The following is a 25454-nucleotide window of genomic DNA, read 5'->3' as shown; positions in this document are numbered from 1 at the left end:
TTTTAAAAAATGGAAATGGTTTATTGGGTATTTACAGATAAATTGCAAACAGATAAGAACGTTGGCAGGATTACTGTAATAACCTGTGGTTTATGAGTATGAAGCAGATGAATAAATGAGCAAATTCAGTTAATTTGGATATGCAGAAGATATTAAAAATAAATTTAATTTAAACCACAGAAAGAGGGGGAAGAAGGTTGACGTTTGAAATGTTAAAATGATTGTAAAATTAGTGAAATGTATAAATCTGAAAAGCATAAATGAAGAAGAAGAAGAAGAAGAAGAAGAAGAAGAAGAAGACGACCCCTCTTCCATTCCCAGGGCTAGAATTCCTAGAGTAGATGAACAGTCAACCTCTCTTCTTGGGGATCTCTGGGAATTATACTTCCGCAAGGGGAATATAGAGATCTCCTTACGACTCTCAGCGCCCTTGACAAGCTACAGTTCCCAAGATTCTTTGGGGGAAGCCCATACTGTTTAAAGTGGTATTGTAGTGCTTTAAATGGATGGTGCGAATGTGGTCTGATAGAACAAAAAATGGACCAATTTGCCCCTTCTATGGCATGGGTAGGGGACGCGGGTGGCGCTGTGGGTTAAACCACAGAGCCTAGGACTTGCCGATCAAAAGGTCGGCGGTTCGAATCTCCACAACGGGGTGAGCTCCCGTTGCTCAGTCCCTGCTCCTACCAACCTAGCAGTTTCAGAGCACGTCAAGTGCAAGTAGATAAATAGGTACCACTCCGACAGGAAGGTAAACGGCGTTTCCGTGCGCTGCTCTGGTTCACCAGAAGCGGCTTAGTCATGCTGGCCACATGACCTGGAAGCTGTACGCCGGCTCCCTCGGTCAATAAAGCGAGATGAGCGCCGCAACCCCAGAGTCAGCCACGACTGGACCTAATGGTCAGGGGTCCCTTTACCTTACCTATGGCATGGGTGCCCCTTCCTTGCTAAAGCAGATGAGCCCTGCATTGCTTTCCACTCCAAGGGGACAATCAATTGGTTAACCCACTGCTGCAAATTAACATGTTTTGAGTGTCAAGGCAGATTAGCTCTCCTGTCTCTGTGGTTAGCAACAGCATCAATGATGAACAGGAGGGAGGCCAGGCATGGATCCCACCCTGAAACAGGTGAAGCGGAGGAGAAGTGATCAAACAAGAGAGGGAGTTCGTGAGTTAAGAGTTAGAGGGGATGGTTCCTATTCAGCAACACATCCAGCAGCCCATCTCCCCGGCAAGAATGGGAAAATCTGTCAGTATTCTGGGTTCCTCGATCTTATTTTCAAATGAAAACACGGGGCACGGTTTGAATTACGATCAGCCAAATGAAAACAGTAAGCGAAATAGAGGATCAATGTATTGAATAAAAGTATGTTATATAAAGCCACAGATATGGGGGGGGGGGGATAGAACCATCATGGAGGAAAGGCTGGGAAGTCAAAATATTGAGAAAAACATAGATTGAAAATTTGTGAAAATCAATAAAAAATTGTGTTCCAAAATTAAAAATATTCCAGCTCCTTGGTTAATTTCTGTTTCCCTTTTTCAAATCTTAAACTCAGTTCTCCCCAGTTGCATGTCAGTTTGAGATATTATACACAAAGAGAGAGAGCCCTCATGAGCTTTTAGCGCAAATTTCACCTAAAAGGTAAAGGTAAAGGTACCCCTGCCCGTACGGGCCAGTCTTGACAGACTCTGGGGTTGTGCGCCCATCTCACTTAAGAGGCCAGGGGCCAGCGCTGTCCGGAGACACTTCCGGGTCACGTGGCCAGCGTGACAAAGCTGCATCTGGCGAGCCAGCGCAGCACACGGAAACGCGGTTTACCTTCCCGCCAGTAAGCGGTCCCTATTTATCTACTTGCTTTCGAACTGCTAGGTTGGCAGGCGCTGGGACCGAGCAACGGGAGCGCACCCCGCCGTGGGGATTCGAACCGCCGACCTTTCGATCGGCAAGCCCTAGGCGCTGAGGCTTTTACCCACAGCGCCACCCGCGTCCCGAAAATTTCACCTAACGGTTTGCAATTTTGCCTAAGATACACTCTCCTTTTTATTATTACCTTATGCAAAGCGATTTCCCCTAACATGCCTTTTTGTGTGTGTCACTAACACACACAGTTGTCATGTACACTTTGCACCCCTGTAGTGTATGCACTTCTGAACCTGTGACTTGGCGGGAGAACTTCACTGCAAAATTCGGAGGAGAGCAGATCTCGAAGGATCCCTGCATTTTGGTTCACAATCCGCAAGCTCCATGTCTGGCTATGGGGTCTGCGGGGCCCTGGGCCTGTAATGGGCTTGAGCCTGTTCAGATCTTAAATTCATAAGGCCACGTCTCTCTTAGAGCATAAGGAAAAAGTTGGCCTGAAAGTGGGAGAGAAGATGAAAGACTGGAGGAAGGATGCAACGTTTGATTTCAGCAATGCTGTTTTTTCCCTGCGTTTCTCCTGTAAGGCTAGTTTCTTACTAACTGGGTTGCGACAACTTCTTTCATCCATATAAAAAGCTGTTAGCTCCATCGATAAGCAGAAACGCCTATTGATTAGTTCAGAAGACGGTCTGGCTGATTTGGGGGGGGGTCTTCTGCAATGCAATTGCTTTGTCTTAATAGACAGACCTTTACCCTAATCGTAGTGCAAAGGTTTGATTTTCTTCCACAACGTATTGTTTCAGAAAATGATAATGGGACATGATAATATATAATAATATTTCTAATCGCTTGCCCTTCACCCTAAGTTCCCAGGACAGGTTGCGACATTAAAATGCAACATTGCGGCACGGTGCCAAAATCAATTTAAAACAACTTACAATCACAGAAATAAGGTGAGTGCTATAAATATACACCTTGACTGTCGAAAGCTGGGTGGGAAGAGGTTCAGCGTTCACCAGAAACTGTATATTGAAGGCACCAGGTGGTCTTCGGTGCAAAGACAGTTTCACAACCATGACTGCAATCGCAGAGCAGGAATTCTAACATCGGCTGGTAGGTTCACCCATAAACGCAAGCCAAATTTAATTCCTCCCCACCCGTAATGAAAGGGAAATATAGATGAGGATCAAACTGGTCTATCTCTGCCTCATCACCAAGCAGCAGATCCCTACCCAAAGAAGATTCCTGAATAATTAGGAAGGCAGAAAGCAGTATTCTTCCATCAGCAAACCTTTTAAGTGGAGATTTCTAGCCTAGGTTTTCTTTGTGTTGGACTGGAAATGGTATTTATATCTGTTTTTATTGCTGCTGTTTTATGGCTAATCACTTTGGGACATTTCACGGGAAGGCATTCATAAAGCAAATAAATAAAGGCGGGCCGGAACAATTAATTCGGCAATATTGGTCTAACGGCACAAATTCTATTCTCGGAATCGCCGAGACGGTTGTATGTTTGGGTCTTAACGGTGTTTTATTTCATTGATTCATACAATGAATTTAATTAGGAATTATCAAGAACTGCTATCTTAATGCAATTAGTGGAGCGAGGGAATGATATGATTTTGGTGGGGGGGGGCAGCCAAAGATCCGCAAAAGGAAAATGGGGGAAAACACAGAGGCACATGTGAATCTGCTTATTTTAGCTAAATTGTCTTGCGCCAGAAAGCAGAACCTGTTTTAATGAGAACTGGTGACCTTTCATTGTTTATTAGAAAGGTTTTATTTTTCCCCCAGAAGCCAAAAAATCAAACACTTCTACTTGAAATTGAAGATCGTGGCTGGGATTCATTATAATAGCTCAACAACGGACACATGTTTGCAAATTTTATAATAAAAGTGCACATGACACCCACCCACTGCAAAACTCATTTGATCCAAGACCACAGAACAGGGGAGAGGATCATAGGTGGTCATAATCCCTAACCTTGACCAGGTAGATGAAAGGTCCAACAATGTCCATAGCTTTCCCCATCCCAGACCATCACTCACCTTCCCTGCCTCCATAGCTGCCTCCATCAGAACTCTGCCATCTTGAATGCAGAGGTGTAAAACATTGTGATGGAAGGTAGCTGGAGGGGAAGTAAAGGCAAGTGATGGTCCGGTTCAGGGATGAGGAACCTGCGGCCCTCCAGATGTTGCTGGATGATGGTAAAGAACAGTGGGCACTGGGGTCCGACAACATCTAGAGAGCGACAGGTTAGCTCCCCTCTGGTTTAAAATATCTAGCCCAGCTTCCTGTTCTTGCAGATGCCCTAGTGGAAAGACCAAATGCAAGACCTGGGTGGGACAACTTCTCCCATCCTGTAATTCACAGCAAGTGGCCTCCGTCAGTGAAGGGAGAAAATAGCAGTGCTGGATGGTAGCCATTGACATCCTGGTCTTCCTCCATGAATTTGTCGAATATGTGCAGAGGAGGGTGACTAAGATGATGATGGGTCTGGAAATCAAGCCTTTGGATGAACGCTTGCGGAAGTTGGGTATGTTTAGCCTTGGTCGGAGAACATCTGGAGTGCTGTGTCCAGTTCTGGGCACCGTAATTGAAGGAGGATATTGACAAGATGGAATGTGTGCAGAGGAGGGTGACTGAGATGATCAAGGGTCTGGAAACCAAGCCATATGAGGAGCAGTTGAAGGCGCTGGGGATGTTTAGCCTGGAAAAGAGGAGACTGAGAGAAGTTATTATTGTTGTTGTTGTTTAGTCATTTAGTCATGTCCGACTCTTCGTGACCCCATGGGCCAGAGCACGCCAGGCACTCCTGTCTTCCACTGCCTCCCGCAGCTTGGTCAAACTCATGTTAGTAGCTTTGAGAACACTGTCCAACCATCTCGTCCTCTGTCGTCCGCTTCTCCTTGTGCCCTCCATCTTTCCCAACATCAGGGTCTTTTCCAGGGAGTCTTCTCTTCTCATAAGGTGGCCAAAGTATTGGAGCCTCAGCTTCAGGATCTGTCCTCCCAGTGAGCACTCAGGGCTGATTTCCTTCAGAATGGAGAGGTTTGATCTTCTTGCCATCCATGGGACTCTCAAGTCTCCTCCAGCACCATAATTCAAAAGCATCAATTCTTTGGCGATCAGACTTCTTTATGGTCCAGCTCTCACTTCCATACATCACTACTGGGAAAACCATAGCTTTAACTATAGGGACCTTTGTCTGCAAGATGATGTGTCTGCTTTTTAAGATGTTGTCTAGGTTTACCATTGCTTTTCTCCCAAGAAGCAGGCGTCTTTTAATTTTGTGACTGCTGTCACCATCTGCAGTGATCATGGAGCCCAAGAAAGTAAAATCTCTCACTGCGATATGATAGCCATCTTCAAATATCTGAAGGGCTGTCCCATGGAGGATGGAGCGAGCTTGTTTTCTTCTGCTCTGGAGGCTAGGATCAGAAACGATGGCTCCCAAAAAGGAGATTTTGAATGAACATCAGGACAGTAAGAACTGTTCAACAGAGGTGGCTATCAAAGGTGGTGAACTCTCCTTCCCCGGATGTTTTTAAGCAGAGGTTGGATGTCTGTCTGTCAGGGATTCTTTAGCGTTGATTCCTACATTGCTGGGCGTGACCTTCCAACTCTAGAATTTCCATCCTCTTTCAATGTCCTCTAAGTGGGTGGCTGTTACCGCCTCTTGTGAGAGCAAATTCCGTTTTTTAACTACTCACTTGTGCGAAGAAGGACCCTGTCTCCAAAACCCACCAACACTCAGCCAGGGTGAGGCCGGCCATCCCACTCAACAGACGAGGTGGTCTCTCTCACAAGGGTTGCCGTGAAAGGACACCAATTTCATATAGTGATTTCTTAAGTCGGGCCAGGCATCCAACTGAGGGAATCTGTTGTTGATTAAATGCACGTCTCTGCTGATTAAACCTGCATATATTTGCATATGAAAAGAGCGAGGACTTGGGGGGAGGGACAAATGCAGGCTTTGCTTTTAAGACGGCAGCCTGCTGTGACCACATCTCAGAAGAAGCCCCCACCCCGACCTGCAACATCCCCCCAGACCCTCTGAACATGGTCCCTGCCATCTCCAGCTTTCCATAAGTCACCTTGTAAAAAATAATAATACTGGAAACCTTTTTAAAATGTGATGCCTGATCAATTAGCAGGGCCTAAAATATGCATGGACGCGGGTGGCGCTGAGGGTGAAACCACAGAGCCTAGGACTTGCCAATCAGAAGGTCGGCGGTTCGAATCCCCGCAACGGGGTGAGCTCCCGTTGCTCAGTCCCTGCTCCTGCCAACCTAGCAGTTCAAAAGCATGTCAAAGTGCAAGTAGATAAATAGATACCGCTCCAGTGGGAAGGTAAACAGTGTTTCTGTGCGCTGCTCTGGTTCGCCAGAAGTGGCTTAGTCATGCTGGCCACATGACCCGGAAGCTGTACACCGTCTCCCTTGGCCAATAAAGCGGGATGAGTGCTGCAACCCCAGAGTTGGCCACAACTGGACCTAATGGTCAGGGGTCCCTTAACCTTTAAAATACGCATGGTGCCTCAGAGCATAACCCCTGTGTAAATGGGGAGTTGCCAGTAAAGCGATCGGGTTTCGGTAGGAATCCATTGACCTGACCAATTCATTGATTAAAAGGAGGGTGAAGAAGTTCAGGGATGGGGGCTGAATGGAGCCCTCAAAAACCTCTCTGCCCTGGTCCTCAGAATGCTCCCCAGGCCAAAACCTCTCACAGCCCTGAATTTGTTTCCTCCCTTAGTTTCTTCCTCCTGCGTGGGACACATCCTTGAGGTCTGATGATGCCTCTTGCATGGAAGATGGAAATAGGTTTTTGTACAAAAGCAAGCCCGCTCTACAAAGGAAAAATTGGCCTCTCCTGCCTTGCCCACTTTTCCTTCTAGCCCTGCCCTTGCATGCAGCCCTTAAAAATTATCTGGGAGGAAATGTGGTCCTAATGTCCCCCCAGCCCTGGATTAAATGGCCGGTGCTATCATTTCTAGGGCAGGTTCTGCTTAAGGCACCCTTGAGCCACAAGTCTAACTCAGTAGGTGTTTTGCAAAGGATAAAGCACAGGGAAGGTAGGGACCCATAGATTCCATATTACACTGGAAGGGCTGTAGCTCAGAGGCGAAGCATCTGCTCTGCATGCAGAAGGAGTAGGCAAGGCCTCAGCCTTAAACCCTGCAGAGCATCCTGCCGGCCAGTGAAGACAACACTGAACTAGATGGACTAAGGGTCTGAAGAACTATGAGGACTATCAGCATGCTTTGTTTTTAAGGAAAAGACTGTAGCTCAGAGGTAGAGCATGCAGAAGGCCTCCATTTCAATCTCTAGGTAAGATCTCGGTCTGAACTCCTGGAGAGATGCCTGCCGGTCTGTGTGGACAACACTGGGCTCGATGGACCAACGGTTTGACTCAGCATAAGGCAGTAAGTTCCAAGCTTTTTGCAAGAAGAATTGAAGAGTAATGCATGGGAGCTACAAGAGGGGTTCCACCCAGATCATAGCGATGCTGATAAGGCTTCTTGTGCCCCCTGCTCTTCGGGGAAGAGAGGGCGGGTGGGACTCTTAACGGAGAATAAATATTTTATCTCAGAGGCTTAATGCCGCAACGTCAGACTCCGTCCCGGCTAATAGATCTACCGCTTTTAAAAGGCCGGGGCCTCTCTGCGAGAAAGACTTTATTAACGGCCTGTCTAGTTAAAAAGGATGAGACAGCTTAAGTTCAAATATGCATTAATACCAAAATTAAAACGCTCGCTCCGAGGGAAGGAGAAGAGAAGCAGCGATTCTTTTTTTTTAAAAAGGGGGTCTTTTTTAAAAAAGCTTTTTTTAAAAAAAAAAAGGGAGAGAGCCATGAAACACTTTAAACAGCTAATGCATTTAGTCCTAATTGTACAATTACTCCATCTTGCAAATGGAAGAAAGTGGGGAGGGGAGAGAGAGGTCTGAGAAAGGCACAGGGCAGGGTGGCTGCAACAGAAATAAAATTAACAAAGAATTTGTGGTTGCGGTTGTGGTGGTAGTTGGGTTGACTTGGCACAGGGAAGGAGAGATGGAGCTATCAGGTCCAAGCCCACTTCTCCAAGAGCTGTTCAACAGTGGAAGAAAGATGGGGAATATTCAGGAGAAATGATTTTGAGGAGATATGGTAATTTCAATCAGTAAAACTTAGTTGACCCTCCCAGACATGCATGGCCTCACAGTGGTGCCAGTTTGGGCTGCCAGGCCAGGAATATCCAGAGCTATTGTCACTGTTGGTGGTCCCATGCCTACCTGGCAGGGCAAAAGTGGTCCGTGTGGCGATGTTGATCTCCTGCAGATGCTCAAGTGTTTCGGTGTGGAAGAGCCGGACGGAGGAGCCACAGGAGAAGGCCATCCACACGCCACTGCCCGCCTTGATCATGTGGGTGACGCTTGCTTCTTCCTCCGGGTGGGCCTCAAAAGTTTGCTGCAAGGAAGGGAAGAACACAAGGTCAGGAGAGGCTTGCGGCTGGATTAGGCCCATCTGGACCGGCCACCCTCTTCGCAGAGTGGCAAAGGGTTGTTGTTGTACATCATCATCATCATTTTATTATTTATACCCCACTTCCCTGAAGCGGTGGCGATAACTTTCTTATTTAAGAGTTAGCCAAATTCAGGGAAGATGGGGGCAGTGCCTGTTAACTACGATAGCAAAACAGAGACTCCATGGACAGGAGCAGTGTACCCTGAATACCAAACACTAGAAGGAAACAACAGCTGAAGGGAGGCTATACAAGAAGCATCCTGCTAGCAGGCCAATCTAGTTCAGCATCCTGTTCTTACAGTGGCTTACGGGAGCAGGACATGGACGCAGTTTGGGATTCCCACTTGTGATTCTGACAGTGGAGATAGAAAATCTAACCATCATGGCTATTAGCCATTGATACCCTTCTCCTCCATGAATTTCATAGAATCTTAGAGTGGGGGAGGGGGCTAAAGGACATCTTGCCCATCCCCCTGCAATGCAGGAATCACAGCCCAAGAATCCCTGACAAATGGCCATCCAAACTCTGCTTAAAAGCCTTCAAGGAAAGAGAGTTCACAACCTCCCAAGGAAGACCTCTAAGCAGGGCAGAGTTAAACTGCGGAACTCCTTCCTGCAGGAGGCAGTGATCGCCACCAACATGGATTGCTTTAAAAGAGGATTCTGCTGCTGATGATGATGATAATAATACTTTATTATTTATACCCCACCCATCTGGCTGGGTTTCCCCAGCCACCCTGGGTGGCTCCCAACAGAACATGAAAAACACAATACAGCATTAAACATTAAAAACTTCCCTAAACAGGGCTGCCTTCAGATGTCTTCTAAAAGTCATATAGTTTATTTCCTCAACATCTGATGGGAGGGCGTTCCACAGGGAGGGCGCCACCACCGAGAAGGCCCTCTGCCTGGTTCCCTGTAACCTCACTTCTCACAGGGAGGGAACTGCCAGAAGGCCCTCGGTGCTGGACCTCAGTGTCCGGGTAGAACGATGGGGGTGGAGACGCTCCTTCAGATATACTGGACCGAGGCCGTTTAGGGCTTTAAAGGTCAGCACCAACACTTTGAATTGTGCTCGGAAATGTACTGGGAGCTAATGTAGGTCTTTCAAGACTGGTGTTATATGGTCTCGGTGGCCGCTCCCAGTCACCAGTCTAGCTGCCGCATTCTGGATTAGTTGTAGTTTCCGGGTCACCTTCAAAGGTAGCCCCACGTAGAGCGCATTGCAGTAGTCCAAGCGGGAGATAACTAGAGCATGCACCACTCTGGCGAGACAGTCCGCGGGCAGGTAGGGTCTCAGCCTGTGTACCAGATGGAGCTGGTAGACAACCGCTCTGGACACAGAATTGACCCGCGCCTCCATGGACAGGGGGCTCTGGTAACTGGTCCGTTTTGAGCGGCCGCCAAGCCACAGCACCAGGCAACTCTTTTCTGCTCTCCCTGCCATGGAGAGATCCAGAAGCGGAGACACCCACAAATCCATTGCTTGTTTGCAAATCCACGGCAGCAGCAAGAAGCTGGCATCAGAGCTATCAGAATTCAATTTTTGCTTAAGAGCGGAGGGAGGGGAAGAGAAGGGGAAATGGATTTTCGTTGTTGCAGATCCCAAGAAGTCCACCTGCGCACATCCTGGGGTTTTTAGGGAAGGGTGGGGGGTGTTATTCAGCAAGTGGAACCGAAGCAGGCAAACAAACCAACTGCAGCGATGGACTCACAAAGATGCAATTACCTAAGAATTTAATTCACTGGCCTGTCAGGTTCCAGTTGCTCTCTCCCCCTCTGACATGTCAGGCTTTTACAAGCCCTTCTGAGGCTCAGCACAGGAACCCAACAATCCCAATAAATCTCAGGCAGGGGGCAGTTCCCTTTTTCAACCAGCCTTTTTTACATGGAACGACAAGGACTAGAAACTTGTTTTGTTTTTCAGGAAAGGGCCACTGCTTGGTGGCAGGGCCCATGCACCTGTTATAAGAATTTTAAGGTCTTATACATTTAAAAAATAGATGTTCATAAATGTACCAAGCAAGCACATACAAATATGCATAGACCACATGTCTGAAACCCACAGAAAAGTCCTGAAAGCATTTTCTCTCTCCCAAATTGACCTCAGATATATTTCTCTGCAAGGTCGAAGGAAATGGGGAGCCTCCCCATTGTCTCTTTGCTCACAAATCCTGTCTCAAGGGCACAGTTAAGATATGAATAGGGTGAGCCTGTGACCTGGATTCAGGAGTTGAGTAATTATCATAACAAAAGAGTGGCCAGGATGCCCAGGTAATCCAATCAGGTAACCTAGCAGACAGGAGAAAAAACAAGACACTCAGATTTCTGTTGTAGTCCTCTCCATCTCTGATGTATCTGGGGGGTGGCCTTGGGCTACACCCCTTCTGTGATGTACGTATGTTTCTGGGGGTGCTCTTGAGTTCCAGGGTGGGCAATTTCAATGTCTATATAAGGGCTTGCACACCTTTGTCCTGGGTCCTCCTCGTCTCTCCTGTGTGTTTGGGGGGGGGGAGCACCCTTTAATAAAGATCAGGCTTATAGTCACTTTGCTTTCGTATATCATGGTCTGGTCTCTGTTCATTTCCTGACCGGTTTGAGCCTTAAAAGGTAGGCTCTCTCCAAAGGTCCAGTCTTCCTTAAGAAGCTGACCCTCTTGAAGCATGAGTAGGCAAACTAAGGCCCGGCGGCTGGATCCGGCCCAATCACCGTCTAAATCCGGCCTGCGGATGGTCCGGGAATCAGCGTGTTTTTACATGAGTAGAATGTGTCCTTTTATTTAAAATGCATCTCTGGGTTATTTGTGGTGCATAGGAATTTGTTCATTTCCCCCCAAAAATATAGTCCAGCCCCCCCCCACAAGATCTGAGGGACAGTGGACCGGCCCCCTGCTGAAAAAGTTTGCTGACCCCCGCCTTGAAGGGACCCCTCAATATTCTTATTTCACACCCCACACGAAAGGAACCAGGTTCACCCCCCCTGCATCTTGAGGCAGGCCTTGGGGAAGAAGACCCCCACCTGAAAACCCGGAAAGCCATTGCTGCCAGCCAGTGCAGACATTAATGGGATAGATGGCCTCTTTTGTTAGGCAGACTCATACATGCCTGTGTCTTAAGGCAGGGCTAGCCAACATCAATATGGCTCCTATCAGTCGCTCTGCTTTTGCCTCTGGCCCCCGGATTGCTGCACAGGATGGAATGTGGCCCTCAGGCTAAAAGAGGCTCCCCAAACCCCTAATCTCTTCAATACGGCTAATGCTTTTCCCCCAATTCCATTTCCACCCAAACAGCAAAACTACCAGGGATGTTTTGTTACTGCGCAACCCTTCTCTTCCCTCCTTTCTTATCAGTAGCAGCAATCGCCTGCGGTCGTCAAACTTTCCCCTCATTCACCATGTAGGAAAGCATGGTGGCCGATTGCAATCCAGCCCATAAAACAAAGGTGAAATTTTTACACCGGGCTGTTTTTGGAATTGCAGGTGGCAAATACTTTTTAAGAAAGAAAGAAAGAAAGGAAGGAAGGAAGGAAGGAAGGAAGGAAGGAAGGAAGGAAGGAAGGGAGAGAGAATGAGAGAGACGCCATTGGCATAACTTGGTGAACTGGAAATTTATTTTAGTTTAGTTGGGGTTTAGTTGGCGGTTACGGTACTTTAATTTGGGTATAACTGCAAACTGTTTATTATTGTTGTTATTGGTTTTTATTGATTTATTGGTTTGCATGTTGCTTGTATAGGATATCTTGTTTTCTAAAAAATGTTTGATGTTTTGTGTTTTATATGTTGCAAGCCACCCAGAGGGGCTGGGGAAACCAAGCCAGATGGGTGGGATATAAATTAAAAAATACTATTATTATTATTATTATTATCATTATTATTATTAGCCATCCCACAGGAGGCTAGCTTCTCTCCGGCTCCTGTGAAACACCCTTACTATCGACCGTTTTATTCGATTTCTGTACTAGTTTTTTTAATACAAAGATGACTAGGGCGGTTTACAGTACAAAAACATGAAGTCGTAAAAGTACTATAAAACATACCATAAAACAACATTTTTTAAAAAGAAAATGATCCGGCTGCCTGCATCCACCTCCGAAAGATGTTAGTGTACAAAAAGTTACCCTTGATTTATGTGCCGAATTGACGTAACAGCACACAAAGATCCCGGGCTGCTGGATCAGGCCAAAGGGGGAAACCTGCAAGCGGGGTTTGAGCACAATTTCACTCTCCCCTCCTATCTGTGTTTTACAGCAATGGGTATTCAGAAGCAGAATATGGGGGGCAGAACATAGCCATTGTGGCTAGTGGCCCTATTCTCTGTGAATCTGTCTAATCCTTTTAAAGCCAAGCTGGTGGGCAAGGGACGTGGGTGGCACTGTGGGTTACACCACAGAGCCTAGGACTTGCCGATCAGAAGGTCGGCGATTCGACTCCCCACGACGGGGTGAGCTCCCGTTGCTCGGTCCCTGCTCCTGCCCACCTAGAAGTTTGAAAGCACCTCAAAGTGCAAGTAGATAAATAGGTACCGCTCCAGCGGGAAGGTAAACGGCGTTTCCGTGCGCTGCTCTGGTTCGCCAGAAGCGGCTTAGTCATGCTGGCCACATGACCTGGAAGCTGTACACCGGCTCCCTCGGCCAATACAGTGCTACCTCGGGTTACATACGCTTTAAGTTACATACGCTTCAGGTTACAGACTCCACTAACCCAGAAATAGTGCTTCAGGATGAGAACAGAAATCATGCAGCCGCGGCACAGCAGCAGTGGGAGGCCCCATTAGCTAAAGTGGTGCTTCAGGTTAAGAACAGTTTCAGGTTAAGAACGGACCTCCAGAACGAATTAAGTACTTTACCCGAGGTACCACTGTAAAGCGAGAGGAGCGCCTCAACCCCAGAGTCGGCCACGACTGGACCTAATGGTCAGGGGTCCCTTTACCTTTACTAAGCTGGTGGGCATCCCTGCCTCCTGGGGCAGAGAGTTCCATAGTTTAACTCCGCGCTGTGCGAAGGAGGACTGAATCTTCCCACATTCAGCTCCATTGGAGTTTCAGGGTAGCGACGCATAATTTTAGATCAGGTCGCCTCTTCCCCCGCCCTTTCTCTAAACTAAAAAGCCTCAAATGCTGAGACCTCTCCCTAGACGGGAGCCCCCTTCACTTTTTAAGGCTGCGAGTTTGAGTCACCGTCTTCCCCACTCTAACTAGATGTAGATGACACCCACAAATCAACCACCCGCGAACTCTCTCCCCTCTCTCTAGAGCAGAAATACAGCGTATTCCACCCCCCCCCCTTCCCTGGGACTGAGGCTCCGCTGCGCAGCATTCCGGCTCGGTGCGACCATCTTTTATTGCCTGCATTATAAAACCCAGAATATTATATTGAAAACGCTGACACAACCCTACCCACAGCGGGAACGGCGGCATTTATGTACCTCGAAATGTCTATATAAAAACAGCGCTCCCATAAATCCCGCCGGGCAGCAAGGGAGGCGTAAAAAGTCATATTAGTATTGACGAGGCATCAAACTTCGGCTGACGGAAGGTGCCAAGGCAGAGGAGGTGCCAACATCCTCCCCCCACTACCCTCACAATCAGGGGAAAACAGAGATTGCTGGAGCAAGCAGCTTGGAGGTGGCAGCATGTATGTGAAGGTTTGTTCACATGTACAGGCCTGGAAGAACACAATAACTGCCTGAATGATCAGACCAACGGTTCCTGGAGAGCTGCTGCCAGTCCATGCAGGTAATACTCAGCTAGATGGGCCAATGTCCCATGTTCTGCATGAACAAAAGCAGCGACATGCATTCTCATCTCTTCTGCTCAGTTCTAGGAATTGATGTAGGAAACTGCTTTTGACGGATTGTGGCTCTTGGGTCCATCTAGCTCAGAGTCAGACAGTTCCACCTCCATCCTGAACACATACCCTCCAAGATTTCTCCAGTGAAGATAGGGACGTCCAATAATAATAATAATAATAATAATAATAATAATAATACACAGCCCATCTGAATGGGTTGCCCCAGCCACTGTGGGCGGCTTCCAACATATATAAAAACATAATAAAAGATTTAAAAGATTCCCTATACAGGGCTGCCTTCAGATGTCTTCTAAAGGTTGTGCAGTTACTTATCTCCTTGGCTTGGGGTGGGATCTCACGGTTCCATACTCTGTGACATTTCTCTGATGAAAATAGGCACATCCTAAGGGACGTGGGTGGCACTGTGGGTTAAACCAATCAGAAGATTGGTGGTTCAAATCCCCGTGACAGGGTGAGCTCCCGTTGCTTGGTCCCTGCCCACCTAGCAGTTCAAAAGCACGTCAAGTGCAAGTAGATAAATAGGCACCACTCCGGCGGGAAGGTAAACGGCGTTTCCGTGCGCTGCTCTGGTTCACCAGAAGCGCTTTAGTCATGCTGGCCACATGACCCGGAAGCTGTACGCCGGTTCCCTCGGCCAATAAAGCGAGATGAGCGCCGCAACCCCAGATCCGGCCATGACTGGACCTAATGGTCAGGGGTCCCTTTACCTTTACAGAAAAGTGGGACATTCCGGGATCAAATCAGAAACCAGGACAGCTTCTGTAAACCCAGGGCCATCCCTGGAAAAGAGAGACACTTGGAGGAGCTGCTGAACGCTTCTTGCAACCCTCCGAACCTGCCAGACCTGGGAAACGCGCTCTGCACTTGCTCAGAGGAACTCTCGTTTTGGATAGGAACATGTGCATTTCAGGCAACTGAGGCCCAGAAGCAACATCAAGGCCTTCCCTCTCCTCGCAAAAAATAAAATAAAATTGCAGAGAAAGGCACCCACCCACCACACGGTCACCTTCACTTTCACAAAGCACCTTCCTTAAGGTGCCACTCTAAGTAACTATCCATAATCCCAAGCTGGTTAATTAATGGACACCTTGGTCTGAAGCCAGTCGTCTAATAGGGGAAGTGATCTTTCATCATCCGACAGCATCACTCTCCGGCCTCTTGGAAGACTGGAGACCTGCTACACACACACACACACACACACACACACACACACAGACACTCTGTATGCTTTCATAGAAGAAAGGGTCACAGGTGGAGGAGTGCATCTGCCTTGCATACAGAAGGTCCCAACCCCCAACAGCATCTCCAGGTAAGACTGGGGAAATACTCTTGATGAATGCAGCAGAGACACTGCCAGCCAGTGTAGACAGTAGAGGAAGATCAACTGAGTCAGTAGAAAGCAGCTGCCCATATCTCTGCAACTTAAGGGAAAGGTGTAGCTCAGAGGCTGGATCCCTGCCTTGCATGCAGAAGGACCCAGCTTGAATCCCAGGCATCACCGCATAAGAATGTGAATATCGCTAGAAAGATGCTGCCGGTCCCTCCAGCGGTTCTCAACTTGTGGGTCCCCAGATATTGTTGGACTACAATTCCCATCATTCCTGAGCTCTGGCCTTGCTAACTAGGGGTGATGGGCATTGTAGTTCAACAACATCTGGGGACCCACAGGTTGAGAAAGGCCGATTTAGACAATACAGAGCTAGATGGGCAAAGGCTGTGTCGTTTCCTATTACAATCAGCCTCTTGTTTAGAATGATGAGGACTAGAAACCCACTTTATTTTTAAGGAAAGGGCAGTAGCTCAGCAGTAGAGCCCGTGCAAAGCCCATGCTTTGCCTGTTAAGAGCTTTCTGACAGTGGGACAAACTCCGTGGGGAGTTTGTGGACTCGGAGGATTTTAAGCAGAGGTTGGATGGTCCAGTAGACCTGAAGGAGCATCTCCACCCCCATCGTGACCCACTGAGGTCTAGGGCCGAGGGCCTTCTGGTGGTTCCCTCACTGTGAGAAGCCAAGTCCCTGTGGAACGCCCTCCCACCAGATGTCAAAGAGAAAAACAACTACCAGACTTTTAGAAGACATCTGAAGTCAGCCCTGTTTAGGGAAGCTTTTAATGTTTAATAGACTACTGTTGTTGGAAGCCGCCCAGAGTGGCTGGGGAAACCCAACCTAATGGGCAGGGTATAAATAATAAATTATTATTATTATTATTATTAGCTGAGATTCCTGCATTGCAGGTGGTTGGACTAGATGACCCTTGGGGTCCATCCAAATTCCACAATTCTATGAGTCCATCAGAAAGTTCTTCCTATTGTTTAGGGGGGCTCTCCTTTCTGGCCCTTTGAATTTGTTGGTTCAGGTCCTGCACCCTGGAGCAGTAGGAAAACAAGCTTGCTCCATCCTTCATGGGACAGCCGTTCAGGTAGTTGAGTTTGGCTGTCCTATCAGTTCTAGAGCCATGCACAGTTAAAAAAGGAGGGTTCTAGATCAGACATGGGCAAAAATGCCAATCTTGGGGAACCTCTCCCTTCTCCACCTTCGATTTAAGCTCTACCGCCTCTCCGCATTAGTTTGAATTGTCTTTAATTTTAAAATCCCCATGAATATTCATGAGGATTTTGGCACAGATTTCTCCTAACAGACACTTTTCTCTCCCTTTTCCTGCATGCAGTTTTTGGCTGATATCCAAGGCAATTATTTACAAAGCAATTTTGCCTAATTATAGCACATTTTTGTAAGTTGGTTATGTGAAGAGATGTGTTTTCGGGCACGCTTTGCCTGAGCAAAAAGTATATATGCATTCCTGGATTATGAGGCTCGGCTGGTGTAACAGGGTTTGCAAAATTCGGAGATGTGCGAATTCCGAAAGATCGGCCGCGTTTCAGTCGCTGCACGGTTTTGAAGCATAAAAATTAAGTGGCTGGGCCTTTAAATGTGAGCTGAATTGAATTTTGCCTCCATTGTTGTGAATGGGTAAGCCCTGGACTGTGGGCTGATGGGAACTGGAGTCCAGCAGCATCTTAGCCATACCTGTATTGAGAACATAAGCAGAGCCTGCTGGGTCCGGCCAGCAAAGCATAGCTAAAGGTAAAGGTAAAGGTAAAGGGTAAAGGTGAAAGGTTAAAGGTTAAAGGGGGTAAAACGGGTAAAAAGGGTAAAGGGTAAAGGTGAAAGGTAAAGGTGAAAGGGTTAAGGGTAAAGGTTAAAGGTTAAAGGGTAAAGGTGAAAGGGTAAAGGTGAAAGGGCGGAGGGTAAAGGTTAAAGGGTGAAGGGGATAAAAAGGGTAAAAAGGGTAAAGGGTAAAAAGGTTAAAGGGGGTAAAAGGGGTAAAAAGGGTAAAGGGTAAAAAGGGTAAAAAGGGTAAAGGGTAAAAAGGGTAAAAAGGGTAAAAAGAGTAAAGGGTAAAAAGGGTAAAGGTTAAAGGTTAAAGGGTAAAGGGGGTAAAAAGGGTAAAGGGTAAAGGTAAAGGTGAAAGGGCAAAGGTTAAAGGGTTAAGGGTAAAGGTTAAAGGTTAAAGGGTAAAGGTGAAAGGGTAAAGGTGAAAGGGTGGTGGGTAAAGGTTAAAGGGGAAAGGGGGTAAAAAGGGTAAAGGGGGTAAAAAGGGTAAAAAGGGTAAAGGGGGTAAAAAGGTTAAAGGGGGTAAAAGGGGTAAAAAGGGTAAAGGGTAAAAAGGGTAAAAAGGGTTAAAAGGGTAAAAAGGGTAAAAAGGGTAAAAAGGGTAAAGGTTAAAGGGTAAAGGGTAAAGGTGAAAGGGTAAAGGGGAAAGTTTAAAGGTTAAAGGTTAAAGGTTAAAGGTTAAAGGGTAAAGGTTAAAGGGCAAAGGTGAAAGGTGAAAGGTTAAAGGGTAAAGGTTAAGGGGTAAAGGTTAAAGGTAAAAGGGTAAAGGTGAAAGGTGAAAGGTTAAAGGTTAAAGGGTAAAAGGGGTAAAAAGGGTAAAAAGGGTAAAGGGGGTAAAAAGGGTAAAAAGGGTAAAGGGGGTAAAAAGGGTAAAGGGGGTAAAAAGGGTTAAAAGGGTAAAGGGGGTTAAAAGGGTAAAGGGGGTAAAAAGGGTAAAGGGTAAAAAGGGTAAAGGGTAAAAAGGGTAAAGGGTAAAAAGGATAAAAAGGATAAAAAGGGTAAAGGGTAAAGGTGAAAGGGTAAAGGGTAAAGGGTAGAGGTAAAAGGTTAAAGGGTAAAGGTTAAAGGGTAAAGGTGAAATGGTAAAGGTTAAAGGTTAAAGGGTAAAGGGTAAAGGGTAAAGGATAAGGGGTAAAGGGTAAAGGGTAAAGGTGAAAGGGTAAAGGTGAAAGGTGAAAGGTGAAAGGGTAAAGGGTAAAGGGTAAAGGTGAAAGGGTAAAGGTGAAAGGGTAAAGGGTAGAGGTTAGAGGTTAAAGGTTAAAGGGTAAAGGTGAAATGGTAAAGGTGAAAGGTGAAAGGTTAAAGGGTAAAGGGTAAAGGGTAAAGGTTAAAGGATAAGGGGTAAAGGGTAAAGGGTAAAGGTGAAAGGGTAAAGGTGAAAGGGTAAAGGTGAAAGGTGAAAGGTAAAGGGTAGAGGGTAAAGGGTAAAGGTGAAAGGGTAAAGGGTAAAGGGTAAAGGGCAAAGGGTAAAGGGTAAAGGGTAAAGGTGAAAGGTTAAAGGGTAAAGGGTAAAAAGGGTAAAGGGTAAAGGGTAAAAAGGGTAAAGGGTAAAGGTTAAGGGGTAAAGGGTAAAAGTTAAAGGGTAACGGGTAAAGGGTAAAGGTGAAAGGGTAATAAGGGTAAAAAGGCAAAAAGGGTAAAAAGGGTAAAAAGGGTAAAAAGGGTAAAAAGGGTAAAAAGGGTAAAGGGAAAAAAGGGGGAAAGGGGTTAAAAGGGTAAAGGGTAAAGGTGAAAGGGTAAAGGGTAATGGTGAAAGGGTAAAGGTTAAAGTTTAAGGTTAAAGGGTAAGGGGTAAAGGGTAAAGGGTAAAGGGTAAAGGTTAAGGCAGGGGTGTCAAACTCAAATTCATCGGGGGCCGCATCAGCAGTTTGGTCACCCTCAAAGGGCCGGTTGTATCTGTAGGACTATGTGTCCACTCTTTAATATCATAAATTATTGTCACTGCATTCAATTATTACTGTTTTTTGTAATAATGTAGACGGTCCAGAAGGATGTTATGGTCAATTGTATCAAAGGCCGCTAGGAGATCCAGCAGAACTAGGAAACAAAGTTGTTACAAAGAATGAGCCCTAATGAGACGATTGCTGCAATCCGATGTGCATTTACTTGAAACTCCTGTCGAAGAAAGTGAGGCTGGCTTCTGAGTAAACATACACGGCATGGGGCTGTAAATAAAATGTGTGTGTGTGTGTGTGTGAGAGAGAGAGAGAGAGAGAGAGAGCGCGAGCTCTGACAGGAAAGCATCAACATGCCTTGTGCACTCTCATTTTCCTTGGCTAATTCCCCTGCCCCCCCATCTCGGGGTGCCATTGCATAGCGCAAAAGGCGAAAGAGCGCGAGCGCACTGCCTGCAACTGGATCTCCGGCTTCTTCCTTTCCTTCCCCGAGGCAGGAGGGAGAGATAAAGGCGGAGCTGCTGGCAGGGCGGAGAGCGAGCCGCCCAATTGTGTGACCGAGTGATGGAAGGGCTGCAAGGAGCCGCGTCCGATCTCCTCCCAGGAATGTGCCAGTGGGACTGACACGTGCCGGAAGGCAGGGAGAACCGCCCAGCGCCGCTGCGCGGGTGCGGAGTCCAACTTGTGGAGCTGAGATAGAGAGCCGGGCGCCAGATCGCCTTCCTCGCTTGGGTTGCCGTGAAATTGCAAGAGGAGGAGAAGGAGGTGGGGGGCGGGGAGCGGAGGGGGTGCCAGGGAACACAGTCCCCTCCCATCATGGCCATCATCATCGCCGCCCCCACTTTACATTTATTTTAAGGGTGTTTGGAGTGTGCGCGCGCCTCTCTCTCTCTCTCTCTCTCTCCCACTCACCCCACCACCACCACCAACCACCCCATATTCCCAAAGAACAACTTGATCATGGGCATCGTCGGTCCTGGAAAGGCTGGCTGTGCAAAGATGGAGAGGGAGGCGAAATGAAGAGGAACGGAAGCCCCGGGCTGGTGAAATCCAGCGCGGAGGAGAAGAGGACGCCTCCCGCAGGGCGAGTTTGCACGCCGGAATCCGGCATCCCCGGAGAAGATCCAAGGCTGGAATAAAAAAGTTTCTCCGAGGAGAAAGACTCCCCCTCCTGACCTTCCGCTTGCTCTTTTTGAGCAGTGAGCGGGAGAGAGAAGCCAGCTGCCCGCCTCGCTTCGGCCCCCGACGACGAAGGTGCAAGTTGAGAGACGCGGGGACATTTGAAGCAGCAGCCACGTCCTTAAGAGCGACGGGGGGGGGGGGGGAGGCGAGTAGGGAGCCGCACCATGTAAACTTTCTTGTGTCAAAAAAAAAAAGCGAGAATAAAAGGTGAAGGCTGGCGGCCGGCGGCGGCTACACGGGCCACATGAGGAGGTCTGGGGGGCCGGATTTGGCCCGCGGGCCTTATGTTTGACACCTGTGGGTTAAGGGGTAAAGGGTAAAGGGGGTAAAAAGGGTAAAAAGGGTAAATGGGCTAAAAAGGTTAAAAAGGGTAAAAAGGGTAAAAAGGGTAAAGGGAAAAAGGGTAAAAGGGGTTAAAAGGGTAAAGGGTAAAGGTTAAAGGGTAAAGGGTAAAGGTTAAGGGGTAAAGGGTAAAGGGTAAAGGGGGTAAAAAGGGTAAAAGGGGTAAAAAGGGTAAAAAGGTTAAAAAGGGTAAAAAGGGTAAAAAGTGTAAAGGGGAAAAAAGGGTAAAAGGGGTTAAAAGGGTAAAGGGTAAAGGTGAAAGGGTAAAGGTGAAAGGGTAAAGGGTAAAGGTGAAAGTGTAAATTTTAAAGGGTAAAGGTGAAATGGTAAAGGTTAAAGGTTAAACGTTAAAAGGTAAAGGGTAAAGGTTAAAGGGTAAAGGTTAAAAGATAAGGGGTAAAGGGTAAAGGTTAAAGGGTAAAGAGTAAAGGTGAAAGGGTAAAGGTGAAAGGGTAAAGGTGAAAGGTGAAAGGGTAGAGGGTAAAGCTTAAAGGGTAAAGGGTAAAGAGAAAAGGGAAAAGGTTAAAGGGTAAAGGTGAAAGGTTAAAGGGTAAAAAGGGTAAAGGGTAAAGGGTATAAAGGGTAAAGGGTAAAGGGTTAAAAGGGTTAAGGGGAAAGGGGAAAGGTTAAGGGGTAAAGGGTAAAAGTTACAAGGGTAACGGGTAAAGGGTAAAGGGAAAAAAGGGTAAAAAGGGTAAAAAGGGTAAAGGGAAAAAAGGGTAAAAGGGGTTAAAAGGGTAAAGGTTAAAGGGTAAAGGTGAAAGGGGAAAGGTGAAAGGGTAAAGGTGAAAGGTGAAAAGGTAGAGGGTAGAGGGTAAAGGGTAAAGGTTAAAGGGTAAAGGATAAAGGTGAAAGGGTAAAGGATAAAGGGTAAAGGTAAAAGGTTAAAGGGTAAAAAGGGTAAAGGGTAAAAAGGGTAAAGGGTAAAGGGTAAAGGGTAAAAAGGGTAAAGGGTAAAGGTTAAGGGGTAAAGGGTAAAAGTTAAAGGGTAACGGGTAAAGGGAGAAGGTTAAAGGGTAAAATGGGTAAAAAGGGTAAAAAGGGTAAAAAGGGTAAAGGGAAAAAAGGGGGAAAGGGGTTAAAAGGGTAAAGGGTAAAGGTTAAAGGGTAAAGATTAAAGGGTAAAGGTTAAAGGGTATAGGTGAAAGGGTAAAGGGTAAAGGGTAAAGGTTAAAGGGTAAAGGTGAAAGGGTAAAGGTGAAAGGTGAAAGGGTAGAGGGTAAAGGTTAAAGGGTAAAGGTTAATGGGTAAAGGGTAAAGGTGAAAGGGTAAAGGGTAAAAAGGGTAAAGGGTAAAAAGGGTAAAGGGTAAAGGGTAAAAAGAGTAAAGGGTAAAGGGTAAAGGTTAAGGGGTAAAGGGTAAAAGTTAAAGGGTAAGGGGTAAAGGGTAAAGGTGAAAGGGTAAAAAGGGTAAAAAGGGTAAAAAGGGTAAAAAGGGTAAAAAGGGTAAAGGGTAAAGGGAAAAAAGGGTAAAAGGGGTTAAAAGGGTAAAGGGTAAAGGTAAAGGGTAAAGGGTAAAGGTTAAAGGGTAAAGGGTAAAGGGTAACGGGTAAAGGTTAAAGGGTAAAGGTTAAAGGGTAAAGGTTAAAGGGTAAAGGGTAAAGGTGAAAGGGTAAATGTGAAAGGTGAAAGGGTAAAGGGTAGAGGGTAAAGGTTAAAGGTTAAAGGGTAAAGGTGAAAGGTTAAAGGTTAAAGGTTAAAGGGTAAAGGTGAAAGGGTAAAGGTGAAAGGTGAAAGGGTAAAGGGTAGAGGGTAAAGGTTAAAGGGTAAAGGGTAAAGGTTAAAGGGTAAAGGGTAAAGGTGAAAGGTTAAAGGGTAAAAAGGGTAAAGGGTAAAAGTTAAAGGGTAACGGGTAAAGGGTAAAGGTGAAAGGTTAAAAAGGTTAAAAAGGTTAAAAAGGGTAAAAACGGTAAAGGGAAAAAAGGGTAAAAGGGGTTAAAAGGGTAAAGGTGAAAGGTGAAAGGGTAAAGGGTAAAGGTTAAAGGGTGAAGGGCAAAGGGTAAAGGGTAAAGGGTAAAGGGTAAAGGTGAAAGGGTAAAGGTGAAAGGGTAAAGGTGAAAGGTGAAAGGGTAGAGGGTAGAGGGTAAAGGTTAAAGGGTAAAGGGTAAAGGGTAAAGGTTAAAGGGTGAAGGTGAAAGGGTAAAGGGTAGAGGGTAAAGGTTAAAGGTTAAAGGGTAAAGGTGAAAGGGTAAAGGTGAAAGGTTAAAGGGTAAAAAGGGTAAAGGGTAAAAAGGGTAAAAGGTAAAGGTTAAGGGGTAAAGGGTAAAAGTTAAAGGGTAACGGGTAAAGGGTAAAGGTGAAAGGGTAAAAAGGGTAAATAGGGTAAATAGGGTAAAAAGGGTAAAAAGGGTAAAAAGGGTAAAAAGGGTAAAAAGGGTAAAAAGGGTAAAGGGTAAAAAGGGTAAAGGGTAAAAAGGGTAAAAGGGGTTAAAAGGTTAAAGGTTAAAGGCTAAAGGTTAAAGGTTAAAGGGTGAAGGGTAAAGGTGAAAGGGTAAAGGTGAAAGGGGAAAGGGGAAAGGTTAAAGGGTAGAGGGTAAAGGTTAAAGGGTAAAGGGTAAAGGTTAAGGGGTAAAGCGTAAAGGTTAAAGGGTAATGGGTAATGGGTAAAGGGTAAAAAGGGTAAAGGGTAAAAAGGGTAAAAAGGGTAAAAAGGGTAAAAAGGGTAAAAAGGGTAAAAAGGGTAAAAAGGGTAAAGGGTAAAAGGGGTAAAAGGGGTTAAAATAGTAAAGGTTAAAGGGTAAAGTTTAAAGGGTAAAGGTTAAAGGTTAAAGGGTAAAGGGTAAAGGTGAAAGGGTAAAGGGTAAAAAGGGTAAAGGGTAAAGGTTAAGGGGTAAAGGTGAAATGGTAAAGGTTAAAGGGTAAAGTTTAAAGGGTAAAGGTTAAAGGTTAAAGGGTAAAGGGTAAAGGTGAAAGGGTAAAAGGTAAAGGGTAGGGGGTAAAGGTTAAAGGTTAAAGGGTAAAGGTTAAAGGGTAAAGGTGAAAGGGTAAAGGGTAAAAAGGGTAAAAAGGGTAAAGGGTAAAGGTTAAGGGGTAAAGGGAAAAGTTAAAGGGTAACGGGTAAAGAGTAAAGGTGAAAGGGTAAAAAGGGTAAAAAGGGTAAAAAGGGTAAAAAGGGTAAAAAGGGTAAAAAGGGTAAAAAGGGTAATGGGAAAAAAGGGGAAAAGGGGTTAAAAGGGTAAAGGGTAAAGGTGAAAGGGTAAAGGGTAAAGGGTAAAGGGTAAAGGTTAAAGGGTAAAGGTTAAAGGGTAAATGTTAAATGGTAAATGGTAAAGGGTAAAGGTGAAAGGGGAAAGGGGAAAGGTTAAAGGGTAGAGGGTAAAGGTTAAAGGGTAAAGGGTAAAGGTTAAGGGGTAAAGCGTAAAGGTTAATGGATAAAGGGTAAAGGGTAAAAAGGGTAAAGGGTAAAAAGGGTAAAAAGGGTAGAGGGGGTAAAAAGGGTAAAAAGGGTAAAGGGTAAAAAGGGTAAAAAGGGTAAAAAGGGTAAAAAGGGTAAAGGGGTAAAAGGGGTTAAAAGGGTAAAGGTTAAAGGGTAAAGGTGAAAGGGTAAAGGGTAATGGTGAAAGGGTAAAAGTTAAAGGGTAAAGGTGAAATGGTAAAGGTTAAAGGGTAAAGGGTAAAGTTTAAAGGTTAAAGGTTAAAGGGTAAAGGGTAAAGGTGAAATGGTAAAGGTTAAAGGGTAACGGGTAAAGTTTAAAGGTTAAAGGGTAAAGGGTAAAGGTTAAAGGGTAAAGGGTAAAGGTGAAAGGGTAAAAAGGGTAAAGGGTAAAGGTTAAGGGGTAAAGGGTAAAAGTTAAAGGGTAACGGGTAAAGGGTAAAGGTTAAGGGGTAAAAGTTAAAGGGTAACGGGTAAAGGGTAAAGGTGAAAGGGTAAAAAGGGTAAAAAGGGTAAAAAGGGTAAAAAGGGTAAAAAGGGTAAAGGTGAAATGGTAAAGGTTAAAGGGTAAAGGTTAAAGGTTAAAGGGTAAAGGTTAAAGGTTAAAGGGTAAAGGTTAAAGGTTAAAGGGTAAAGGGTAAATGTTAAATGGTAAAGGTTAAAGGGTAAAGGGTAAAGGTTAAGGGGTAAAGGGTAAAGGGTAAAGATTAAAGGGTAAAAAGGGTAAAAAGGGTAAAAAGGGTAAAAAGGGTAAAAAGGGTAAAAAGGGTAAAAAGGGTAAAAAGGGTAAAAAGGGTAAAGGGTAAAGGTAAAGTGCCCCCTGACCATTAGGTCCAGTCGTGACCGACTCTGGGGTTGCAGTGCTCATCTCGCTTTATTGGCCGAGGGAGCCAGCGTACAGATTCCAGGTCATGTGGCCAGCATGACTAAGCCACTTCTGGCAAACCAGAGCAGCGCACGGAAACCCCTTTTACCGCTGGAGTGGTACTTATCTATCTACTTGCACTTTGACGTGCTTTCGAACTGCTAGGTTGGCTGGAGCTGGGACAGAGCAAGGGGAGCTCATCCCGTCACGAGGATTCGAACCGCCAACCTTCTGATCTGAAAGTCCTAGGCTCTGTTGTTTAACCCACAGCGCCACCCGCATCCCCTGACTAGGAACCATCAATAGCCCTCTCCTCCCTGAATTTAAAGTCGTCCAGGTTGGTGGTTATCATTGCCTCCTGTGAAAGTGAGTTCCACAGTTTAACTCTGCTCTGCGGGAAGGACTTTCTTTTATCTGCCCTGAGCCTTCCAAAATTCGTGCTTCCTCCCTCCCTGCCTCTTCTCAGGTGATCTGTCTCTTTAAGAAAGTCCCTGCTGAAGTTTGCTCGT

The 25454-nt window shown here is 46.1% G+C and overlaps 1 protein-coding gene across 9 annotated transcripts in view; it reads right to left on the bottom strand.

Annotated features, from left to right (window-relative positions):
• The window catches only part of ARHGEF10L (Rho guanine nucleotide exchange factor 10 like), a 142597-nt gene that overhangs the window by 4631 nt on the left and 112512 nt on the right, over nucleotides 1-25454 (bottom strand). For all 9 annotated transcript variants that reach the window (XM_053400989.1, XM_053400987.1, XM_053400988.1 and 6 more), the window contains one exon: nucleotides 8137-8311. In XM_053400989.1, coding sequence (XP_053256964.1) covers nucleotides 8137-8311 — 175 coding nt within the window. The remainder of the gene's footprint in view (nucleotides 1-8136; nucleotides 8312-25454) is intronic.

The sequence above is a fragment of the Podarcis raffonei genome, chromosome 8 (assembly GCF_027172205.1).
Source record: "Podarcis raffonei isolate rPodRaf1 chromosome 8, rPodRaf1.pri, whole genome shotgun sequence".
In the NCBI taxonomy this organism is placed as follows: domain Eukaryota; kingdom Metazoa; phylum Chordata; class Lepidosauria; order Squamata; family Lacertidae; genus Podarcis; species Podarcis raffonei.
This window is presented reverse-complemented; position numbering and strand designations above follow the sequence as displayed.